Genomic DNA, 21,896 nt, shown 5'->3' on the forward strand with positions numbered 1-21,896 from the left:
AACCATACAACAAACATACAGTGCTGTGGGAGAATACATGGTTTTATGCTTTAATTAAAAACTCAATCATGTTACCAATACTACAGCGATGCCAACAAACTATTAATTTAAAGACGGTAACAAAGAAATGCATTGAAAATGTGTCGGACAAATATCAAAGCAGTTAAATGTCATTGAATTTTTTCGTTCATCCAGAGGCAACCGAAATACTTTGTTTATCAATTCGAAATACTTTTATATAACTCGAAAAATTATTAATATATGATTTCTATACATCGAATATTTTTTGTAAATATTTACATGCGTTTCATGTAAGTAACAAAACATCAGTAATAATTAAAGTTAACACTTTAGAATGTTAGTCGCAAATTTATATACACATTTTACGACGGGTTTTATAGTGTAACAGTTTATACTTGAGGGTCCTAATAATATAGTAATAGTAATGATGATAATAGTTATGACATAATAGGTATCCTCTTTGTATTCTATAGCACATACATGATACATGATACTATATTTTACAAGACTGAAGCAATATTATTTATTAAAACCACTATCTTCCGGAACAATAATGCCTGCGTCTGGTGCTGGGGTGCGCAAGCCACAGAAATTACATTTAGATAATTGAACACATAAATATTTAGAAACGACATTCTGAACTTTTGCTCTTATCGTAAACGTAATAATCATATTTTATAATAATATTAATTTTTTCTCGTTTATGAATATTGTTTTACAGTCGAAAAGCAGCACGGCAATGTTCTGAACCTGACCAAAGTTAGCCGGGCCGACATGGGATCTTATTTGTGCATCGCATCTAATGGAATTCCTCCGTCGGTCAGCAAAAGAATTGTTCTCGACATTGAATGTAAGCATTAGACGACTTTCGTCACTTAAAAAAAAAAAAAAAAGATAGAAATAATTATAATTATTGAAAACTGTAAACGATTAGTTATTTCATTACTCAGTCAATCGAGGTTTCGTCTTAATCCGTTCAGTTATAAATTATCATTTGAATAATAATTATACTGTCGAACATCAGACTCGCTAAAATGGGTCCCGAGATTTCAAAGCGATACAATGAAGCCATATATAGTATGATGCATCACATCTTGTAATAAATAATAATTACTTTTTCGATAAATATTTAGTCCAATTAATTGGAAGCTTAAAAATAGCAAAGCTGTGTGAATGCATTAATAAGTACGTTGTATAATATTAAAATAGGTTTGTTATTAATAATAACTCAAAAGCTTATTATAATACCTAATCACTAATCAAAGGTACAATTATTATTTATTTATATAATAAACTCTTCTGTACATATTTTACACAATATGCAAAATTAATACAAGTAATATCAGAGTGCATGCCAGTAGAAATTAATTTTGGGAACGAGAAACATGCAAGACTTGATGGATTAATAATTTATTAAATACAGCGCTCACGAGCGCGCGTAAAATATATTATAACGTCCTTGACTGTTTAAAATATTATTCAATACTTTGTGAACAAAACTAATATTATCTTGCAGTTTTATTTTCACATCCAAGGTAAATAACAAAAAGATTTTGTAATATTATCCAAAAAAAATCCCACTATAGAATCATGCTTTGCTTTTATTTTATTTTTTTATGGACAATAAACTGAATGTTTCACGAGAATTTCTATCTAAACTTTCTATGGAATCAATTTTTTTTCTAACTTTTTCGTTAAATATCATAATGCTATGCGCAGAGTATACCTATCTGACATTCAGCTGTTAAATAATTAATTAAAATAGAACTTTGAACGTTTTCCTCATCAACAATTTCGTTAGTTGTTGCGCGTTTATCTCGGTTTTCGTTATCAATAATAAAGACGCCACTTGAAAATAATATTAATAATACGCTAAACGATTAACAAAGCGTGTCGCGCAAACAAATTAATTCATAGTAATATTTTTCATATATTATTAGTTATTGGTTTGTTGTTCAACCACACACACTTGAGCTAAATTCGATTGGTTTTGCCGGTCGTATTATATTGCATCGAAACACCGAGTTCGAAAAAGTTCTCGTTGATCGCTGCAGCGGCGGTTACAACGTCAGTGGCTGTCGAACAATAAGAGAGAGAAAAAATAATAGTGAGCTGCAAGTCGACAAGCCGGAAGCAATAACGGCGTCGGTGTGTCTTTGTGTCTCGCCAATGCGCGAGACTGCAGACGGGCGGGCGGCTTCCAAGGGGATGAAACCTACACGGACTCTTCCGGCGAAACGTCAGTCATTGTTGTATCCGACGAGAGTAAATCTCGTCTTCACGAGTTGCAGCCAAATCGGGGATGAACATGTGATAATAATACATTGTTGTAGAGCTGCCTATAATAACAATAATAACATTATGCCGCTGGAGCGGCGCAAACGGAAATGGCGGGGTAAAAAATTAAAAATGTATCGAAATAATATCTGCGTGATGACTGCAGATGAGTGACGGCCATGAACGATTTAACCATTATTGTTTCTATCCCGCCGTACGGCGCCAGTCTGTTACCCGAACAATGCAGTGCGCGGAGTCATAATAACGACGAATTCGGACCACAAGAAAAATTGAAACCCTCTACGGGTAAACTTTTAGTTTCTCCTATTGTAACTTCAATTAAAACGTACACGTCGGCTCTGTATATACGTTCACAACGCTGGTTTTAATGAACTGCCAGTCTGTCTGGTGTGCGAAGTCACGCGAACGTTAGATCGGTGTAATAATACACATCTTTACTTTGTGTGTGTTTATGAGTGGTATAGTGTGGGGGCGTAATCACCATCATTGTTGCATACACACAGACCACATTATTGCACGCGACTAAATAATAGTGATGTGTTTCGAAAGAGAATTGACATAAGTTCGTTTAAAAAAAAAATTATAACGTATTGCAATTTAAGGTGGATAGCAAAGACAAACCATATTGAAAATCGTTACAAAAAAAAAAAAAAAAAATATATTTTGCTTAAAGGGTATAATATGTCGTTTGAATTTCTCAATGTTTTCAAAATAATATATATATATATATCAAATTAAAACCAGTAGGTACGTGCTTAAAATATTATCACTATATTATGTGATTGAAATAAATTATATTAGGTACTATATACTTTTGAATAAAATATATTGTAACCCTGCTAGTTAATAAACCGATAGTCGACTATAATGTTCATTATTTATGTTTGATATTTATCGTCATTGTTCGAGTCATTGCGTTTATATAGTATTTTAAATCATGGATACAATAAATTATATGTCTAATAATATTCTTCATTCTTACTACCTTTATATTTATAATAATGTCTAACCAACTTTATGTATCAGCACAATTGCCATTATTACTATATTACTTATTACCATTACTCCTAAGTCCTAACCGATGCTGTTAATATTTGTAGATGTAGATACCTACCTTACATAGGCTTGGAATTTCGTATAATAAAAATAAAGTATATACCTATATGGTTATTCATAAAATACTTATAGAAAATAAATATGCTGTAAAAAAATTATGAGTATTACAGTTTTGTATAATATTCTCATAAAAATAATATAATTTTAAGTGATAACAGAAAACAGTTTGAAAAGTGGTAATTTTAAATTAAGTTAATTAACTAAATAATCAATTTAAATTTAATTTACACAAACTCACAAATACATAATAAGACTCTAAACTCAAAAGTCAAAACATTTTTGTGGAATACTGGAACTCTTATGGATTCAATAATTCATTATTTAATTTTCTACATCAGAAAAAAAAAACTAACTACCAATGTTTTTTTAGAGAACTGCACAATATTATTTTTAAAACTTATTAATTTGGTGTAAATTCACAGTACGTTGTTAAATTATGATAAATATAAAAACGAAGAATTCCCTTTAAAAACTTTTCTTGTTTCCAACAAAAATATAACAAGGGAAAAAATGGAAAATAAGACGTGACACAGTTTGATGTAAATGCATAAATATATCATAATATTTTGAAGTTCCGCAGTGGTAATATTTTACAATAAGTACCTACCTAACAAATGATGGAAAGTATACACTATACAGTGATAATTTTTGAAAGATAAAAATGAATCTACGATAAAAAAAAGTTATAAGAATATAATTTTATTTATTATTTTATCTCGTTATAATATTATAATTTTGATTAATAATATGGTGCAGTTTGATTCAGAAATAATTATGATTATGTTACATTTTCCATAAAATTAAATTAAGAAACTGATGTGGTCTAAGCGTTCAGCTAAGCCCACCAGTGTATGATTAATTCGTGAATCTCTTATTAACTGTTATTTGAAATTTAAAATTTTTAATTGATCAAATTACTTAATAAGTAATAGAGTTAAATACTGTACTTTTCTTTGCAAGGTGATTTTAAATTTGAATATTTTATTGTATCCATCGTAGCATTTCCATTTTATCTCTTTATTAACTACTTTTAACTAGATTATTCATCGACCAACGTAGTAGCCTTCAGCCTTGTATATTTTGATACGAACGTAAAATCGATAAATTAAATATAAATTGTAAGACGTGCTTATAACTCAGTATTTATAACCCTTCGGTATGGTGATTAAAAAAAATGAGCGATTTCGTTACAAATTTTATCAAATGTCTATAAGTACCTATCATAATTTATTCAGTTTTTAAAATAATCTTAATCGAATTTTACCGAATATAGGTAATGTAATATTATTGAACAACATCAACCCATGAGCTACAAATTATATGCCACACCCATAATTTAATACCAATTATCTTTCATAAACGCAACACTTGCAAATGGCACGAAATTAGTCATAGGTCACGTGAAAACTTTTAGTTCACGCATTTGATTATTATTTCCCAAGTTTCAAAAATTAATTTTACACGCTTTTAAGAAAATATTCGTTTTTGATTTGAATATTAAACGACGAAGAGGTAACCAAATTCTAGTGATTATTTAATTATGAATGAAGAATTGCTATTATTAGAAATAATTATTGTTCCTGTTAATAACTAATGCAAAGGTCATTGTGTTAATGTTATTAACTAAGTACAAATTTTGTGAAATCTATACTATAGCAAAAATGTATAAAAAATATTTATTTTTTTCAATTGAAATGAAACTTACGACCATAATATATAATTATAAAACAAAGTGAGTTTTATTTAATTGAATAAATAATAAATTATTTGAATTATATTGTGATTTTTGTGTGATTTGTACTTATAATGTATTATAATAGAATGAATTCACTTCATAATTAACAAATTACTTAAGCTTAAGTAATTTACAAGATATGACGTTCGGTGTTTAGTTCGTCATCATTTTGACTTTTCGGTTTACTTTTAGCTATTACAGCATATAAACTTTTCAATTTTTGAAAGATCTCGTCTCAAGGGGACTAAACTATACGATCAACGTTAATGTATTTATTTGGGTTGGTTTTGCTTTTATTATATTCATTGAAGAAGTTTACTGACCACTTTGTGAAATTGCTACGGTATTTTTTGACGACTATTGGAATTTATTGATGTACACAGGATAATTTACTCAGTATGCTCAAGCACGTGTTTTCATTTAATAATTTATATTTTATTCTAATTCTAAGTTTTCCTTCTAGTATGATCAAACTTTCTTTGAACGTTGAGCAAAATGTAAAATGTAACCTAACCTATAACCACCGTATCCTCATTAACTTCATCAAATTTCCACCACAACACGCCTACCTGTTGTCTCCTTTTAACTCGCAAACAGACATATCCTTCTATATTCAACGCAAATCCTTCTCTAATATTACAATATTATTCTCTCTATTTTATTCTTTTTCAATCATTTTATGATAGGTTTCGATATTTTACGTACTTTTAGTTTTCAATTTTTTCGATTAAATTATGTTGCAGTATTTGCCACTCCGCAAAACTATTGAGATTAATAAAATAATAAATTGTATTTATAAATACAACAAAGTCGCTTCATCCGCCAATTTTTGGTACAAGTATCACAGTTGTTTTCGCACTTCACTTTAGAGTTGAAAATTTATCATACTCAATATTAATCGATTTGTCGTACCTATTTGAATTGTTCAGACAAAGAATACTCATATTTTTTCACATTATATTTATTGACGATAGTAATTCAGATTGGTGAGTCTTCTAGCTAATGTTAATATGTTTGAGAACAAGATCTTAAATCTAAACCCTTACAACTGAAATCCTGGACTTAAAACATCTGATTAGGTTATACAGTTTAGTTAGGTAAATAGACATAATAATATGAGGATATGTAAAAAATGTAAAACTATCGGAATTAATTTGTTTTCCACATACAATAATTGTACTAAATTGTTATTTTATTTTACCTACATATTTTTATTTTCAGTTTCTCCAACGTTGCTAGTACCAAATCAATTAGTCGGTGCCCCGTTGGGAACTGACGTCACGATCGACTGTATGATTGAAGCATATCCTCGACCAATAAGCTTTTGGTCATACCAAGAATCCATAAATATGATATTTCCTGGGTTAAAGTATCATATAGTAATCAATGAAGATGGGTACAAAGCACACATGAAGCTAACTATACGATCTCTAAGTCCAGCAGATTATGGAAATTATAAATGTGTTACAAAAAACTCGTTGGGTGAAGCCGAAGGATCCATGCGAATTTATGGTAATTATATTTATATGTATCTACATAATATATTAGTATAATTATTATGGTTAATAAATTCTCTTATTGCATAATCGTTGTATTGGTAGTTTTATACTTAAAAAAAAAAAAAAAACACTGTCTCAATTTTATTATAGTTTTATAGTAGATCTACAGAAAATAAAATTATAGATAATCGTGATTTTTAAAGAATAACAATATTTGATTGTTTGTTATTGTAGTATTTAAATTTCACTTTCACCTATCCTTTAAAGCATCTAATATACTGCTGTTTTTCTTCGCCTCTGTACTCGATTACCTAATCATTATTATACTGGACTTAACCTTTTTAAGAGAAATGAGAAAGAACGTAAGGTAAATGTTTTCGACACAGTTGTAAACTATAATTACTTAGTCGTTCATACTCCAAAATATAAATCTAATTAAATACTATATGGCACTTATGACCAATCACAAATCGAATGATCAAATTAAATAACCCAGACTACAATCGGTTACCTATTTATATTAGGTTTAAATTTAGGTAAAAACGTTTGCACTGGTTCGTGTCAAATATTGTGCCACCGAAATCGTTTAAAAACAGTGCCCTACTGGGAATGTTCGATTACGATACGATTCACCAAATAATATATACCTACATAAACATTATCGTCTATTTGGCATCGATTGACTGTGTGGGACTAGTAAGATTTACGGTTTCAGTGTAATTGCTAATTCGTTACAAGTTCATTGAAGTATTGTAGGTAGTTATGTTACAAATTTTATACCATAATGCAATTTGAATTATGTGAATGTTATTATAGTACATGGAATATAAAATTGGTAATGAAGTCCCTTTGAAGTATTGAAACTTCTAAACTTGTAACTCAACGCATATGCCATAAGTACTGTATTAATCATTGCGAGATATGAGAATAATTAAATTATGGTTATAATTATAATTTCATAGAATTGTGTAATGGTATAAGATTTTGTAGCTTTAAAATATATCATAAATATAGTATACATAACATTATACGCAGGGTCACATAAAAAAATGATTAAATTGATGATTTACTAAAATTTAAATGGTCCAATCGTAGGCCACTTAATAATGTTTAATATACAAACTGGCTTACTATTTATTCATTTAAATATGTTTAATAATTGTTCATAGTATACAAACTGGCATAAAGTATTGTTTTTATTTTAAAAATAATTTAGAGGTATGTCATAAAAATCACATTAAAATACACTATTATTAGTATACACAAATATATAATACAAACTTAACCCAAAAGAAACCGAAAAAAAATAAAATGTTATAAAACATAAATGATGTTTTTGAAGTGTTATAAAAACATAGTGCAATTCACATTCGTATTCTACAAAGGGCACATCAATTTTTAAACTTTCTATATCAGTTTCAAACTACAAAAGAAGCATTTATGTATTATATAAATATAGTATCTAAGAGTTTATGACATAAGTTCTAATAAATCTTTTATTCTCATATATTTAAATGACAGTCTCCATAGAATTTCAAATATGGACTTGGGATGAACCGAAAAATAAAAATTTCAAATTAGAATTTATTGTTGATAGTATTCGATTCAAAATATATAGTAACTTAAATCAAGCTAAATGTATTTTGTTAAAAATGAGTGTACGGATTTCAAGAGCTTTGTATAAACTTCACTATTATAAAATAATAACTGAGAAAGCGTGATAGTCATACTTTAAAACTTTAAAAATAATGAATAAAAACTTGTAAAAATCCAAAACACACTTCACAATTTAATATTATTTGCACACAATTTAATTGATTATGAAAATAAAATAAATATAGGATAAACATCAACACAATACCTACTCATAAATTTTTTTTTTAAATAAATTGTTTTTGTATTGGTAAATCATAAACAAAAAGTAAACATAAAATAAATTGAAAATTTTAATGCCTGAAAAGATGACAAAGTTTTCGTGAAAATAATTAAAAATAATTATTTTTAATAAATGTTAAAATATCAAATTAATATATTTTTATGATTTTTTTTTGTTAAACATATTACTCATTTAAATATTTTGATATTAATAATAAATATTATTTTATGTTATTTGTGTATAAATGTGTACGAATATATTATTATAAGGCAAATTATGTTTATTCTAACAATTGAAGTAAATAATATATTTAAAAATGTGCTTACTCTTCACAATATTAAATTATTTTTATATATCTGCAGTGTTTAAAGAACCTAGGTACTTATTCTCAGAATTAAAATTTAATGAATTATCTAAAAACAATTTATGTTTACTTTTTGACCAACATTTCAAAAGGCCTCGCACCTTATTAGAACTTCTTTGAATGATAAAGTTTTGAAATACAATTATTAATTTTTAATTGGTCCTGAAAACGGTGATTTCCATCTTATATCGTTGGGAATTAAATTAATATTAATATTACTTACTTCTTAATTGAATAGGTAATTCACTATTCACATTAGAATTTTGACGATCTACGTAATCTTTATCGACGTGGTTTGAATTTATTTCATCATTCTTAGTACCGTTTTTATTCTGAATTGGAGGTAAGCTTTTCGTTTTTACTGGTATGTCCGTGAACTGAATATGATTACTTCTTATTTTTCTTTCGATTACTTAAGAGTTCATAAATGTCAAATTAATAAAACGTTGTATACCTATACATGATCATTAATAGAATATGTACTATGGTGATTATTCATATTTTTCTAGTTACTAGATCTTACTTAGTTGCTTTATAGTCAAACAATTATAATTGTGTTGTATGTATGTGGAATTAACGTTAAATTGATTTCACTTTCATTATTTTTATATCTTTTGGTTTTGAGATGATACATATTCGATTTTGACATTTGAATACCTTGGGGCAACAACAATATAAGTCACAATATTTCCAAAATTTGCATTTCCAAGAAATAGTTTTCCTAATTTTTATATTGGTACAACAACTTACCACTTACAAACCCGATTATTTTCTTCTGAGTTATCACACATTCTGTTAATTATATTTACTATGGTACCAACGCGAAAACGAATTTTAAAATGCTCAACTTGAACGATTTCAAACATGAACTTATCTCGTTGTTGCCCCAAATTTTTCACTGGCTACTACTACGAAAATTGATCTTAATATGTTTTTTACTTATTTTTAAGTGCTTTATGAAAAATTTTATTCATTGGAGAAGTCTTATTTTTTACTCTTGTCAGTTCTTGTCCAGCGTTTGTCACGGATAGATGTTATTTCGTTGTGCTTCGTTATCGCTGTTTTATTTCATACGCGCCTTAGTCAAGTGGTTATCATCATTTTAAAATTACATTTATAACTACGTAAAATATGTCATCTGCGTGTTGAAAATTCCGTACGGATTTAGAAAAAAGTGTAGGTATACTGGAATGTTTGATATGTAAAGTTATTGCTCATTATTATTGTGCAGGGTATTCGGAACATATAATCATGAGAATTACTAGCAATACGAAAGCTAGATTCACCTGTGAAAACTGCCTAGTTATTAAACGAAATTCTCCAAAATCGATTAACCAGAATAGAAAACCCGAAACACACTTAGAAAATAATATTGAGGAACTTATGAATTCTGTACCGTTTATGAGTACGCAATGCGACAGCTTTAGTGCCAAACTCGATAACATTATTATAATAATATAGAATTAAAAAATCTTAAAATTGAAAATGATAAGATTAAATTAGAGAATAACCGCTTATCTGAGGAAGTTGTTACGCTAAAATATAAAATCGATGAAATCGAATAATTTAATTTAGGTATAACAGTTTTGATATAACTGGAATACCTAATAGACTATAAATGAAAACTGTAAGTTTGTCGTTGAAGAAATTGGGAAGAAAACGAATACGGAAATTAATATAGTTACTTGAGGCCTACAGAATTAACTCATTTATATCTAAACGCAGTATTATAGTTGTTAAGTTAGCCACTCGTGACATGAGGAAAAATTTAATTCGTAACGTGAGGTCTGTCAAATTAACTACTGTTAAAATATGTAACAGTTGGCAGAAAGAAAATATTTATGTCAATGGATGTCTTACGAAATTAAAAAGAACACTTTTTTATCAAGAAAAAGATTACAAATTTGTCTGGTTGTCCGATGCAGATATTCTCGTGAGAAAAAATGAAAATACAAAAATTATAAAAATTAAATCGCCTCAAGACATTATCAATTTATAGTTAGTATATATGTATATATATTATTACAATTTGTATACATCACATTCCTTATTTTAAATATGAATTCTAACTTATCTAATATTGATCACCTTTTAAAATTAAATAATGTCAAATTTACTTATGTAGATTCTATAAATAATATCATTCCATATAAAGGTGAATTTTCTATATTTCGAATCAACATCAGTAGAATTAGTGCTCATTTTAATGTTTTAATGATCTAGCAATTTTATTAGGCTCAGTTGAAAATTATTTTGATGTTATTTTAGTATGTGAAACATTGCTTTTAAATGACTATCAATTTAAGTTAAATGGTTTTATAACTATAAATTCTTTAAGGATTTTTTAACAAAAACGATGGTGTTACAGTCTTAATTAGACAATCCATTACATTTTTACAAATTGTAAAACAAATCATATCAAACTGTAATTCAATACAACTTATATTTTAAATAGACAAGTTAGTATTTTCACTTATCTGTGTTTATAGAAATGATAACTTGGAATTATTTCTCAAAGGTTTAGAGTGTTTAGACTTAAGAGTACGTAACAGTGGAATTTGTTGTCTCCGTCTTACCAGTGCGTAATATAGCAAATTTACGCTCAACAGAACACTTGTGCTCCTTTAGTTTAAAAATTACAGTGAATCGACCTATTATGAAACTTGATGGTAAGAACATTATCTGTGTTTGTACTTTGGTTTTTTATGATAATTCAATTTTTAAGCGAGTTATGAGCATATCGTATAATATACAGTACATTAAAAATGCTCATAACTCACTTAAAAATTGAATTATCATAAAAAACCAACGTACAAACACAGATAATGTTCTTACCATCAAGTTTCATAATAGGTCGATTCACTGTAATTTTTAAACTAAAGGAGCTACAAGTGTTCTGCTTAGCGTACATATGCTATATTACGCACTGGTAAGACAACAAATTCCACTGTTACGTACTCTTAATTTTACCTCAAATTAATATACGCTATAAAAGTATTATTTGTGGAGACATAAATATTAATATAATGAGAAACACTAATTCTAGCAATGAATATTTAAATATTACGGCTAAAAATTGATTTTTGCCTTGTATTAACAATTATTATTTAGAGTAACTAATCATTCAAAAACTTGCATTGATCATATTTTTATTAAAAACATTTATTCTAATACAGTTACTATCTAATATTTTAAGGTATGATATAACTGACCATTATCCCACAATTTTGATTTTATCCAACATTAATAATAATGAAATTACTCGTAATTACTCGTAACAATTTATTAATTGTAAATAAGATTGACATCAATCACATTAATTTATTAATTCGAACTGAAAATTGGTATACTTGTTTGAATCATGATAACGTAGATGATATGATAGAAGTCTTTAACTCGAAAATAAGTTAATTACTCTACCATTTTTAAGTATAAGATTAATAAATCTAAAAATATGCAGAAACTTAAGGATTGAATTACTACTGGTATTGTAACTTCTATTAGAAATACGGAGAAATTATATATTAAATTGAGATCCAGACCTTTTGATATTAGATTTAAGAAATCCAACAATTTGTATAGAAACATATTAAATAAACTTGTACGTCTATCTAGACAACTATATTATCAAAATAGATTACAGCATGCTCAATCTAATAGTAAATTAATTTGGAATATAATAAATGAGGTCACTAGTAAGCCAAACCAAATTGTTAATAAAATTAATAAGATGAGAAATAAAGTTGGTATTGTTACAGAATCTAAAATTGATATCTGTAATGAATTTAATGATTTTTTCATTAATGTAGGTAAAAACTTAGATATATAACATATAAATACAAATACTTTACTGCCTGGAAATTACCCTGGTATTAATGACAATATATTTCTAAAACAAATTGACATTGATGAAATTACTAAACTTATAGGTAAAATTAAAAAAGCGGGTAAGTCATGGATGTCGCTATGCTGTACAGTAGGTTACAAGTGGGTTACTGCAATTTATGGAATTAAATTTGAATCCAATGATATTATATCATTGTATACGAAAAACAACTCTGAGAGGAGACGGCTTATCTGTCTAGGATATATTATTATAGTTTATTAAAAATTTAACTAAAAAAGTTGAAAAATTAAAATGTCAGTAAACTGTAGCTCAAAACAAATCAAAATATTTTTAAAATTTTATCAAATATAGCAAAAAAATGCCGATATAAACATTCAGAGAAAAATTTCAAGTATCTGCGGTCATTTGTTTTAGAGTTACACCAAAATAAAAAAATCTCTAAATGAGAAATCCAGTGAAAATCCGATGTTGTAAAAATTTAAATTTCAAACGCTCATTAAAATTTAATTTTAATTTCTAGTGGACATATTTTTTATCATAAAGATTGAAAACCTTTAAGGAATCTTATACTAAATTTTCAAATCTTAGATTTAAAAATAACATTTTTTATGAATTTCTAGTTCAAAATAATTTTTCGATTTTTTTTTTATTTTTACGCTTTTTGTCGAAATTCAAACTTTGAATGCTTTAAAAAAAAAAAATTGTGACTATGTATTTCTTTTATTTTTCAACTGCTATTGTAACCATATGTTAGGAGCCTTGCATTAAATTTTCAAGATTTTCTACCCAACAAATAAATTTGTATGGATATTAATTTAAAAAAAAAACTAATAATGATCGAAAATTGTATATGACTATAAATAGTTCAACTTAAGTCCACATTTTTTTTAAATTGCATGGTGGATAGAATATACTTACATAAACATTTGGTGAAAATTTCAAGTGTCGATGGTCATTTGTTTTAAAGTAACATCAAAAACCAAAATCGACTTTATCGAAAATTGATTGTGCGTAAAAACTCCCGTTTTTTGCTTAATTTTTAGTTTGTTTATCCCAATAATTATTAGGACTCCCCCCCTCCCCCCAATGTACCAACTAGATTCATTTTCTGATCGAACAAGGTACTGAAGTCAAAAATCACTTTTACTGCCTCAAAAAGTGATGAAAGACACATAAAAAAACACACAACATGATAAAATCAATACATTCTTAGCTCAGCTCAGAATCTAAAATTATAATTCTTATTTTAAAATTAATCAGACAAATTTTTACTCAAACATTTTTCGAATTCCATTGCTTTACCTTTATCCATTATTTTTAATCATTCATCATCAACGGTAAATACCCTGCAACATTAAAAAAATGTATATTTTTACCTTTATACAAAGTAGGAGATAAATTGTCATGCGGAAATTACCGTCCCATATCATTATCATTAACTTTGTCTAAAATATTCGAAAAGTGTATAAAAGTCAGGGTACTTGATTACCTTGAAAAAATCTTTTTTTTTCAGATTCGCAATTTGGTTTTAGAAACTGGTTTGTCTACAAATAATGCTATTTTTCGAGTTGATAAATAAGACACAAATAATTAGACAAAATAATGATAATAATTTTAAAGTAATGAGTATATTTTGGATGTGTAAAAAGAATTCGATTGTGTAAATCACGGGTTATTACTAAGGAAATTAGAAAATTCTGGAATTCAAAGAGTTTCAAATACCTAATCTATTCAGATCTTTTTTGTGTGGTAGAACACAAAATGTTAAATGTAATGACTTTTCTATTGAATCTCTTAATATATAATACATTTTAAACCTTTTCTATTATTATTATGTAACACTTTTCAAAAAAAAAAAAAAAAATGTATCTTATCCCAATGGCCAAGTTGCCGAGGGTTATTTCTTTAAATTTCTTTAATAAAAAAAAAAAAAAATTAGGTTCTGTAGTAATACTAAGCTTTGCTGACGATACAGCTATTTTATTATCCAAATCAACAATATTGATATACTATATTCCAAAGCTAATAAATTATTAAATACTATCCACACTTGGTTTTGTAAAAATAAATTAAAATTAAATCTTAATATATTTGTTTTGAACAGCAAACATCGAATATCTTTTTAATAAACAACATTATTGTACATTCGTTAAAATGTAATTATAATTTTAGTACAACTTGTACTTCTAAATGTATTACACTCAAAAAGATAAATTAAATTAAATATCTTGGGATGATTATCGACTATAGATTTAAATGGGAAAGTCATATTAATAATACTTTACGTAAATTCTTTTACTTCTTTAAAGAAGTTAGCTAAATATTTAACAATTATTTATTTTTTATTACTTGAAAGCCTCAACAACTAAGGTTATTAGCTAACATATTTAAATATTCTACGTTATGGTACAATTTACAATACATTTTAAAATATTGCAATATAATTATTTTTGATATATATAATGATGAAAAGGAAAAATAACAAATAAAAAATATAATATTATTATTTAACAATTATTATAAAAAAATGATTTTTCTAGCAATAGTTCAATCAATTTATTCTTATGGTATTTCCATTTGAAGGTGGAGCCGCAAATAATGATTAATCTAGACTTAAATTACTATTAACTGAATTATCAAATTTTTACTGAATCTACCCATGTAAACTAGTACCTCTTTAATTTATAAGTTAGTTAACGTAAAACATTTAAAATGTATTTATAAACTATCTGTGCTTGTCAATCTGTTAAAATATAAAAATTTAATAACATTGCTAGATCACAAGCACAATACAAGTCACAAGAATACAAGATACAAACAAAATATTAATATACTTCTACCTAACCTTAATAAAGTATTTGGTCAACATAGCGTGTTGTATACGGGATTGAAACTATGTCGTTCACTAAATATCAATATTAATGACATTAAAAATGTTTATGATTTAAAAATTATATAAGTAAAACATTTAGATTTAACTAGTCTGTAATTTAATAATTTAAATAATAATTGTTTTTGTTTTTTGTTTTTTTATTGTTAATTAAGTTAAACCCTTATTTAAATGTATTTGTTTTGTTTTTAAATTAATAACTGTTCAATATTTATCCTTATGTATTCACTTTAAACGATACGAACTATGCCCCCAGTACAAGCTTCGCTTATAGAGGGTACTGCAATTTTTAAATCATATTTTTGTTAATATTATATATATACTGTATCGTTGAAAATAAATATTATTATTATGATAATTATTATTATTACTCCCAGGTCTTAATTTATTATATCATATTAACTAAGCCTATAATAGATATTTTAATATTAAAATTATTTACATCTTGTTTGTTATTATGTTGTGTCATTGTGATGATGCCAATCTAATAAATATTATAAACCAAATAGTAGAAAAACGTATTATACCTACTTGTTTAAAAAAATAATATTAATTAATTTAAAAAAAAATCTCATAACTTACATCAATTATTATCCTTTACTATATATATTTAAAAAACTGTTCTTATTTCCTATTTCTATAATATCGTCGTTCATTATTATTTTCAGAAATTCCAAGACCGTTTCAAAATCCAAAAAGTACGTCAGGATTACTGAACGGAGCAGCACATATCGGTAAGTCGTTTAATTGAAATAGTATGTAATTTCTTTAACTTTTTTTTACATTCGGTTAGGTTTGTTATTAAGGGGTTTATGACCATTTTTATAGTTTTTTATGCTTTAACTCGAGAATTATAAATAATCAAAGGCGAGAAGTATCTGCAAGTATCGTGTAAGTGCATACCTACACAGTTTTTGAACATAGAAAACTGTTACAATTATTATATCATTTATGAAATATTCTACATCGTTATGTTCCACGTTGTATAAATATATTAGTCGTGAATTTAATTGATCACATTTCAATATATTTTATGTAATTTTTTACCCGTACTTGGTGATTACATGTTTTATTGCTTTTAATTTCGCAAAATTTAATGCAATTAATTGGAACAAAAACAATGCATACTGACATAATCATATACTATATTGTATATTATTATTATAGTATACCTAATAGGTAATTGTACTAATTGTAGTGTACTGTGAAGCGGGTTAGGTACTATAAATTATTTTAAACGTAGAGAATTTGCTATACGACTTGCACTGTTAACTGCTTAACTCAGAAATTTAAATGGCCAAAACACTATTATTATGTGTCCAAGTGTAGAGCCACTACAACACATCCGTTTAACCATACATCAGAGAATCATATTGATAATTATACGGGTAAACGTAATGGCGTACTGGCATTCGCTACCCCTTCCTCACCCCCCCCCCCCCAAAAAAAAAATGGTCTATTACAATAACAATATGAGTTAAGAGATTTTATAGGCATCGTCCTTTTCTCTTGAGGGTTACATTATTATTATTATTATTATTATTATATTGACATTAAACAATTCGATAGACGATAATTAAACTGTTATGTTTGATAAATCGTTAAGAAGTGTCACAGAAAAACCAGAAGATCAGTTGTCTAGCATTAGTTACAATCGATACATGAATTCTTATGGAGGATAGATCTTCTAAGCCTTTAAGAGAATCAATGTATACTGTACAATGATAATATTCAATGGTAAAACTTATTGATAAGTATACTAAGCATCGTAAATTATTTTATTTTATTAATTATGTTTACAATAATGACATCAAAAATGTTTAGAATCAATTTCTATTTTCTGTAGAAGCAAGAGAGAATATTTTTTAATTGTTTTAATATTTTGGTCATACTGATACAATGAACATTTTCTATTGATTTTCGAGTTCTCATTTATTTAGGTTATTTTGTGATATTACTATTAATTAAACATTTGTTTTTATGGTGATGAAATTCATCTTGACTTTAGATTCCTAGTACGTACCGGAATAGTCTAAGTTGATGTTAAATTTTATCATGTACAAATGGTTCACATATTTAATTTTTTTTAGACGATTTTTACAAATAGCTTTTTACCATATTAAATAGTTTTAAACTTCAACCGTTTCAAAAACTCGATAAATAATATAATATGTTATTTAGGAAAAAGAAACAATATTTAACGTACAAATTTATTGAATGAAATCAACCTCCACGGTAAAAAAATTCCAAACCTACATATTTTTCCTTATACGAGTACTCATTTTGACAAAATTCTTCATAATACAAGTATATTTTAAATACTGAGTAGAGTGAGGAATTTAATGGTCTTGCAATTATGTGAGTATTAATATATTTTTTTTTTTTTCATTTCTTGTGAGTGTCTGGTGTAACGCGCGAGTGAAAATGTACTCTCGTCTGTAACGTTGATGGGTGACTGATAACGAATTGTATCTTCTGTTAGTATATATAGGGAGAGGAAAATTCAAGTTAATAATTGTGGGTAAACCGAAATATTTATATACACCTGCTTTTAACAAAACCCGGTTTTTTATTTTATTTTTTTGTTATTCCTTTTTAAATAACAAAAAAAAAAAATTAATTAACTGATTAGTCAAAAATTGTTAAATCATAAAATATATTCCGTTTTACTCACAATTATTTTTTTATGTCCAGTTATTGAAAATAAACATAGTTTCCACAAATATTACTTAAAACTTAATGCTACCATTGTCCATTTTTAAGTTATTAGACCATTTTCAAAATGTTTTAGCTGTTTTTGACATTTTACATTGTTTGAGAATTTCATTTTACCTTAAGTCTTGAAAATGTGCAGACTACGAATTTCGTAGTTAAAAATATATATCATTTTTCAATTTTATTAGACTAGACAGTCCAGATTTGAAAAGAGATTAGAATACATTTTGCATATATTTTTAAAATTTTTATAATTTTATTTTTAATTTGTTCATAATTTCAAAACGTCATCTGTAAGTTGTTACGTGTTGTTTAACGTAATATTTTGCGTCTTCAAAGTAATTGTTTCAGACATTAGTAAAATATTATGTTTAATTGCTTAAAATCTTCAGACGACCGTTTTAGCAACTTATAAAAAGAGGGGTTTCTTTAAAAAAAAAACATCCTTATTGATTTCTCACACGCGCGTCTTATTTAAAGTGAAAGGATCACGTTTTATGGGGTTTAAAAATTTGAGCAAAAATAACAACTGAATCCCGTATAAAATTTAAATATGATTTATAGGTTGGTAGTATTAGTACACCTATGTCTAAAGTGTGCACTGATATTCGAAACAAGAGACTCGAATAAAATGTTCAGCTCAATGTAATAGAATGTCGACGTTGTTATACATAAAATACCTTTTACGAATTGATGGATCACAATTTTATGTTAAATTATACACGCTAAAAAAATTAATAATTAAAAAGAGGGATTGGTAATTGCAAAAAGGCCAATTTAAACACATTCTAATGGATTCTAACGAAAATAAAATCGTGAATGATTTCATCAATATATTATATTATTTTTTTTAACCATAAAAAATTAATTATAATATATTTACATTTATAATTATATAGATAAAAAAAATATAAAAACAGATTAGACTAATAAAATACTAATACAATTGTTCATATTTATTATTTTTATAACGATAGGTGGTAATTATTATTATTATTTTACATGAAATTAATTTTTGAATAACTGTTCTATTGCGTAACCAATTTAAATAAATAATTCAATTTCAGTATTACTTCACTTGATTAAGAATAAAAAACTGAATATAAACATTGCATTATTATTATTATTGTAATAATAAAAAAATCAATATTTTTTACCGATGATAACTGTAGAAATTAATTTAAAACCAATTATCTATAGAGTAATATAGCAATATTATGTTAGATAATAATAATAAAGTAAACCCGAGAAATGATTCGTAAACAGAACAATATATGATCGATTTCTTCAAGGAAAACCCGGTAAAAGATATGGTTTTTTTATATGAATTCGAAGAACAACCTCGAAACGGAATAAATTACACAGTGACTGATATTTGCAACGAGAGGGATGGAAAGAAAAATCTCTTTTGGTTGCGGATTTCGATATGAATATACAGCGCAGAATACGACCATTATACAGTGTGATTCACCAAGCATGTTCAACCCCATATTTTCCTTTAACAATTAATTCAATCAAATTCTGATTTTTGTAAGTATTCTGAAGGATGCATATTTTTAATTATTTTTTATACACACTAAGTAATGTCCTGGTATGATATAAACTTTTTTTTTAAGTAAATACAATAACATTTATTTAAATTGTTGAGAACATATTTTGAGCATACTATTTTGTTGGCGGATTAAATATACAATAATTTTCTAATTATCCTGGCCCCACATCTTCCAAAGCTATGACCACACAATTGTGGATACCTATATTACCTATATCCTTGTACGCGAAGACGTTAAATGAGTAACTCAACAAATATACTAGAATTTTGTTTTAGAAAAATCGATGGCATGTGTGTAACGATTTAAAAAAAAAAAAAAAAGATTATTTGCAAAAAAACAAGTCGATATCGCCATAGACACATTTTCTAAAATAGTACCTATGTACAATAAATTTAAGTATACACCTACTTGGAAATATTGTTGTTCAAAAATGTAAAAAACCAAAATTTGAATTAATTCTTAATGACAAAATGGTGGGGGTATAAATTTGTTGAGTCACTCTGTATACGATACAACTACGCGTGCGTTTGTTATTACTATATTATTAAACGTGTACTTACATCTGTGTTATTACATTACCAAAGCGTTTTTGAAAAATACTAGGTATACACTTATTGTATATGTCACCGGTCTCGTTTGAGTGATGCTATCGATCTTGGTGGACGTAGGCGATAATTTTATTTTTCGCCGTCCGCCCGAGTGAGGTGTACGCAGGCACTCACCTTATAGTAAAGGTTTAGCGTGGAAATCTTGCACCGCCGCGCCGCCGTTTTCGCGCACACGAAGGATTACAAAGATGTGATGCGACTTGTCGGCCGACATCTGCTATTACACCGCTCTCGACTGACGATGACCAAAGTCAGATTGTCCGCCCTCTTCGCAAACGGCTTGTTTTCGTTTTTGTCACCGATCATATGGGAAAACGTCAAAGGGAAACCCCCGACAAATTGTATATTTTATTATACGCAATTTGACATCGACCGAGATACAGCGGTACCTGTGTCCTGTGATAGTTCTTGTCCATAAATCATATATTAATTTACCTGTATCGTTTTTTTTTTATCTAAACGATCTTTGAAAATAATTATTTTTTTTTAGCTTATTGATTTTTGTCCGTCTCAAGTGTACTCGCAAGATTCAATATAATCAAACATTATATCTATATAGACTCGTTTTTTTTGTAAACAAAGAAATATATTGACACAATATTTGACGTGAGCGCATAAAAGCAGAATTATGAATAACTTTCGTGCTTTAAGAGGACGATGTACCTACTCCCAATAGTGTTGAATTTTACAGTACCCGCGTAGTAAACCTCAACTATCAAATTTGAGTTCGTTTTTTTCTTTTTTTTTATCGTTTTCAATTATGAAAATGAAAGTCAAGAATATCGTCTTGGGCATTTATATCGAGAGCTATTCACCCTTACGTTGATATTAAACGCCCAAAATGAATTTATCTGACCGCAAATTTCGTTGGTGTTGAAATAGCACCTTTGCAAGTAAAAAAAGCAATTTTGTGATATTAAATAGTATGTGCATACAATTTAAAGAAAAAAAAAATTGGGATATTTTAAAAATAACATCATCATTCATCACGTATAGCTCATTATTTCCAAAGTTATTTCCGAATATAAACTTTAAAAGTCATTCCTTTTAAACTATACCTATCCACATATTTTTACGGAAGTACAAAGTATCATAGCATCAAAGTTAATAAAATTATACTAGAACACGCCAATAACAAATACGTGTCATGGGTCGCAGTATTTTCGGCAGAGATGAACAGTTTTTGCCTTTTTTGATGAGAGACAGATAAAATGTTTTTTTGCGGTTATGTACAAACCATAGAAAATAACAAGTCCCATATTCTTTAAATCTTATCTCTAAATTTCCGTTCGATAATCATTGATGTTCTGTATCTGTTACTTTATTATCCGTATTCATCCGTATCATACATATTTGTGATTAACATAGAATAAT

General features: G+C 27.1%; 1 protein-coding gene across 1 annotated transcript in view; it reads left to right on the forward strand.

The window, feature by feature from the left end:
• LOC107169398 (lachesin-like) overlaps positions 1-21,896 on the forward strand; it is a 138,547-nt gene that overhangs the window by 72,222 nt on the left and 44,429 nt on the right. Inside the window, exons 5-7 of the mRNA XM_089228429.1 lie at positions 743-871; positions 6,392-6,682; positions 16,315-16,380. Of these exons, the coding sequence (XP_089084555.1) occupies positions 743-871; positions 6,392-6,682; positions 16,315-16,380 (486 nt within the window). The remainder of the gene's footprint in view (positions 1-742; positions 872-6,391; positions 6,683-16,314; positions 16,381-21,896) is intronic.

The sequence above is a fragment of the Diuraphis noxia genome, unplaced genomic scaffold, assembly GCF_037042655.1.
Source record: "Diuraphis noxia isolate RWA-SAM2 unplaced genomic scaffold, SU_Dnox_SAM2 contig0005, whole genome shotgun sequence".
Taxonomy (NCBI): Eukaryota; Metazoa; Arthropoda; class Insecta; order Hemiptera; family Aphididae; genus Diuraphis; species Diuraphis noxia.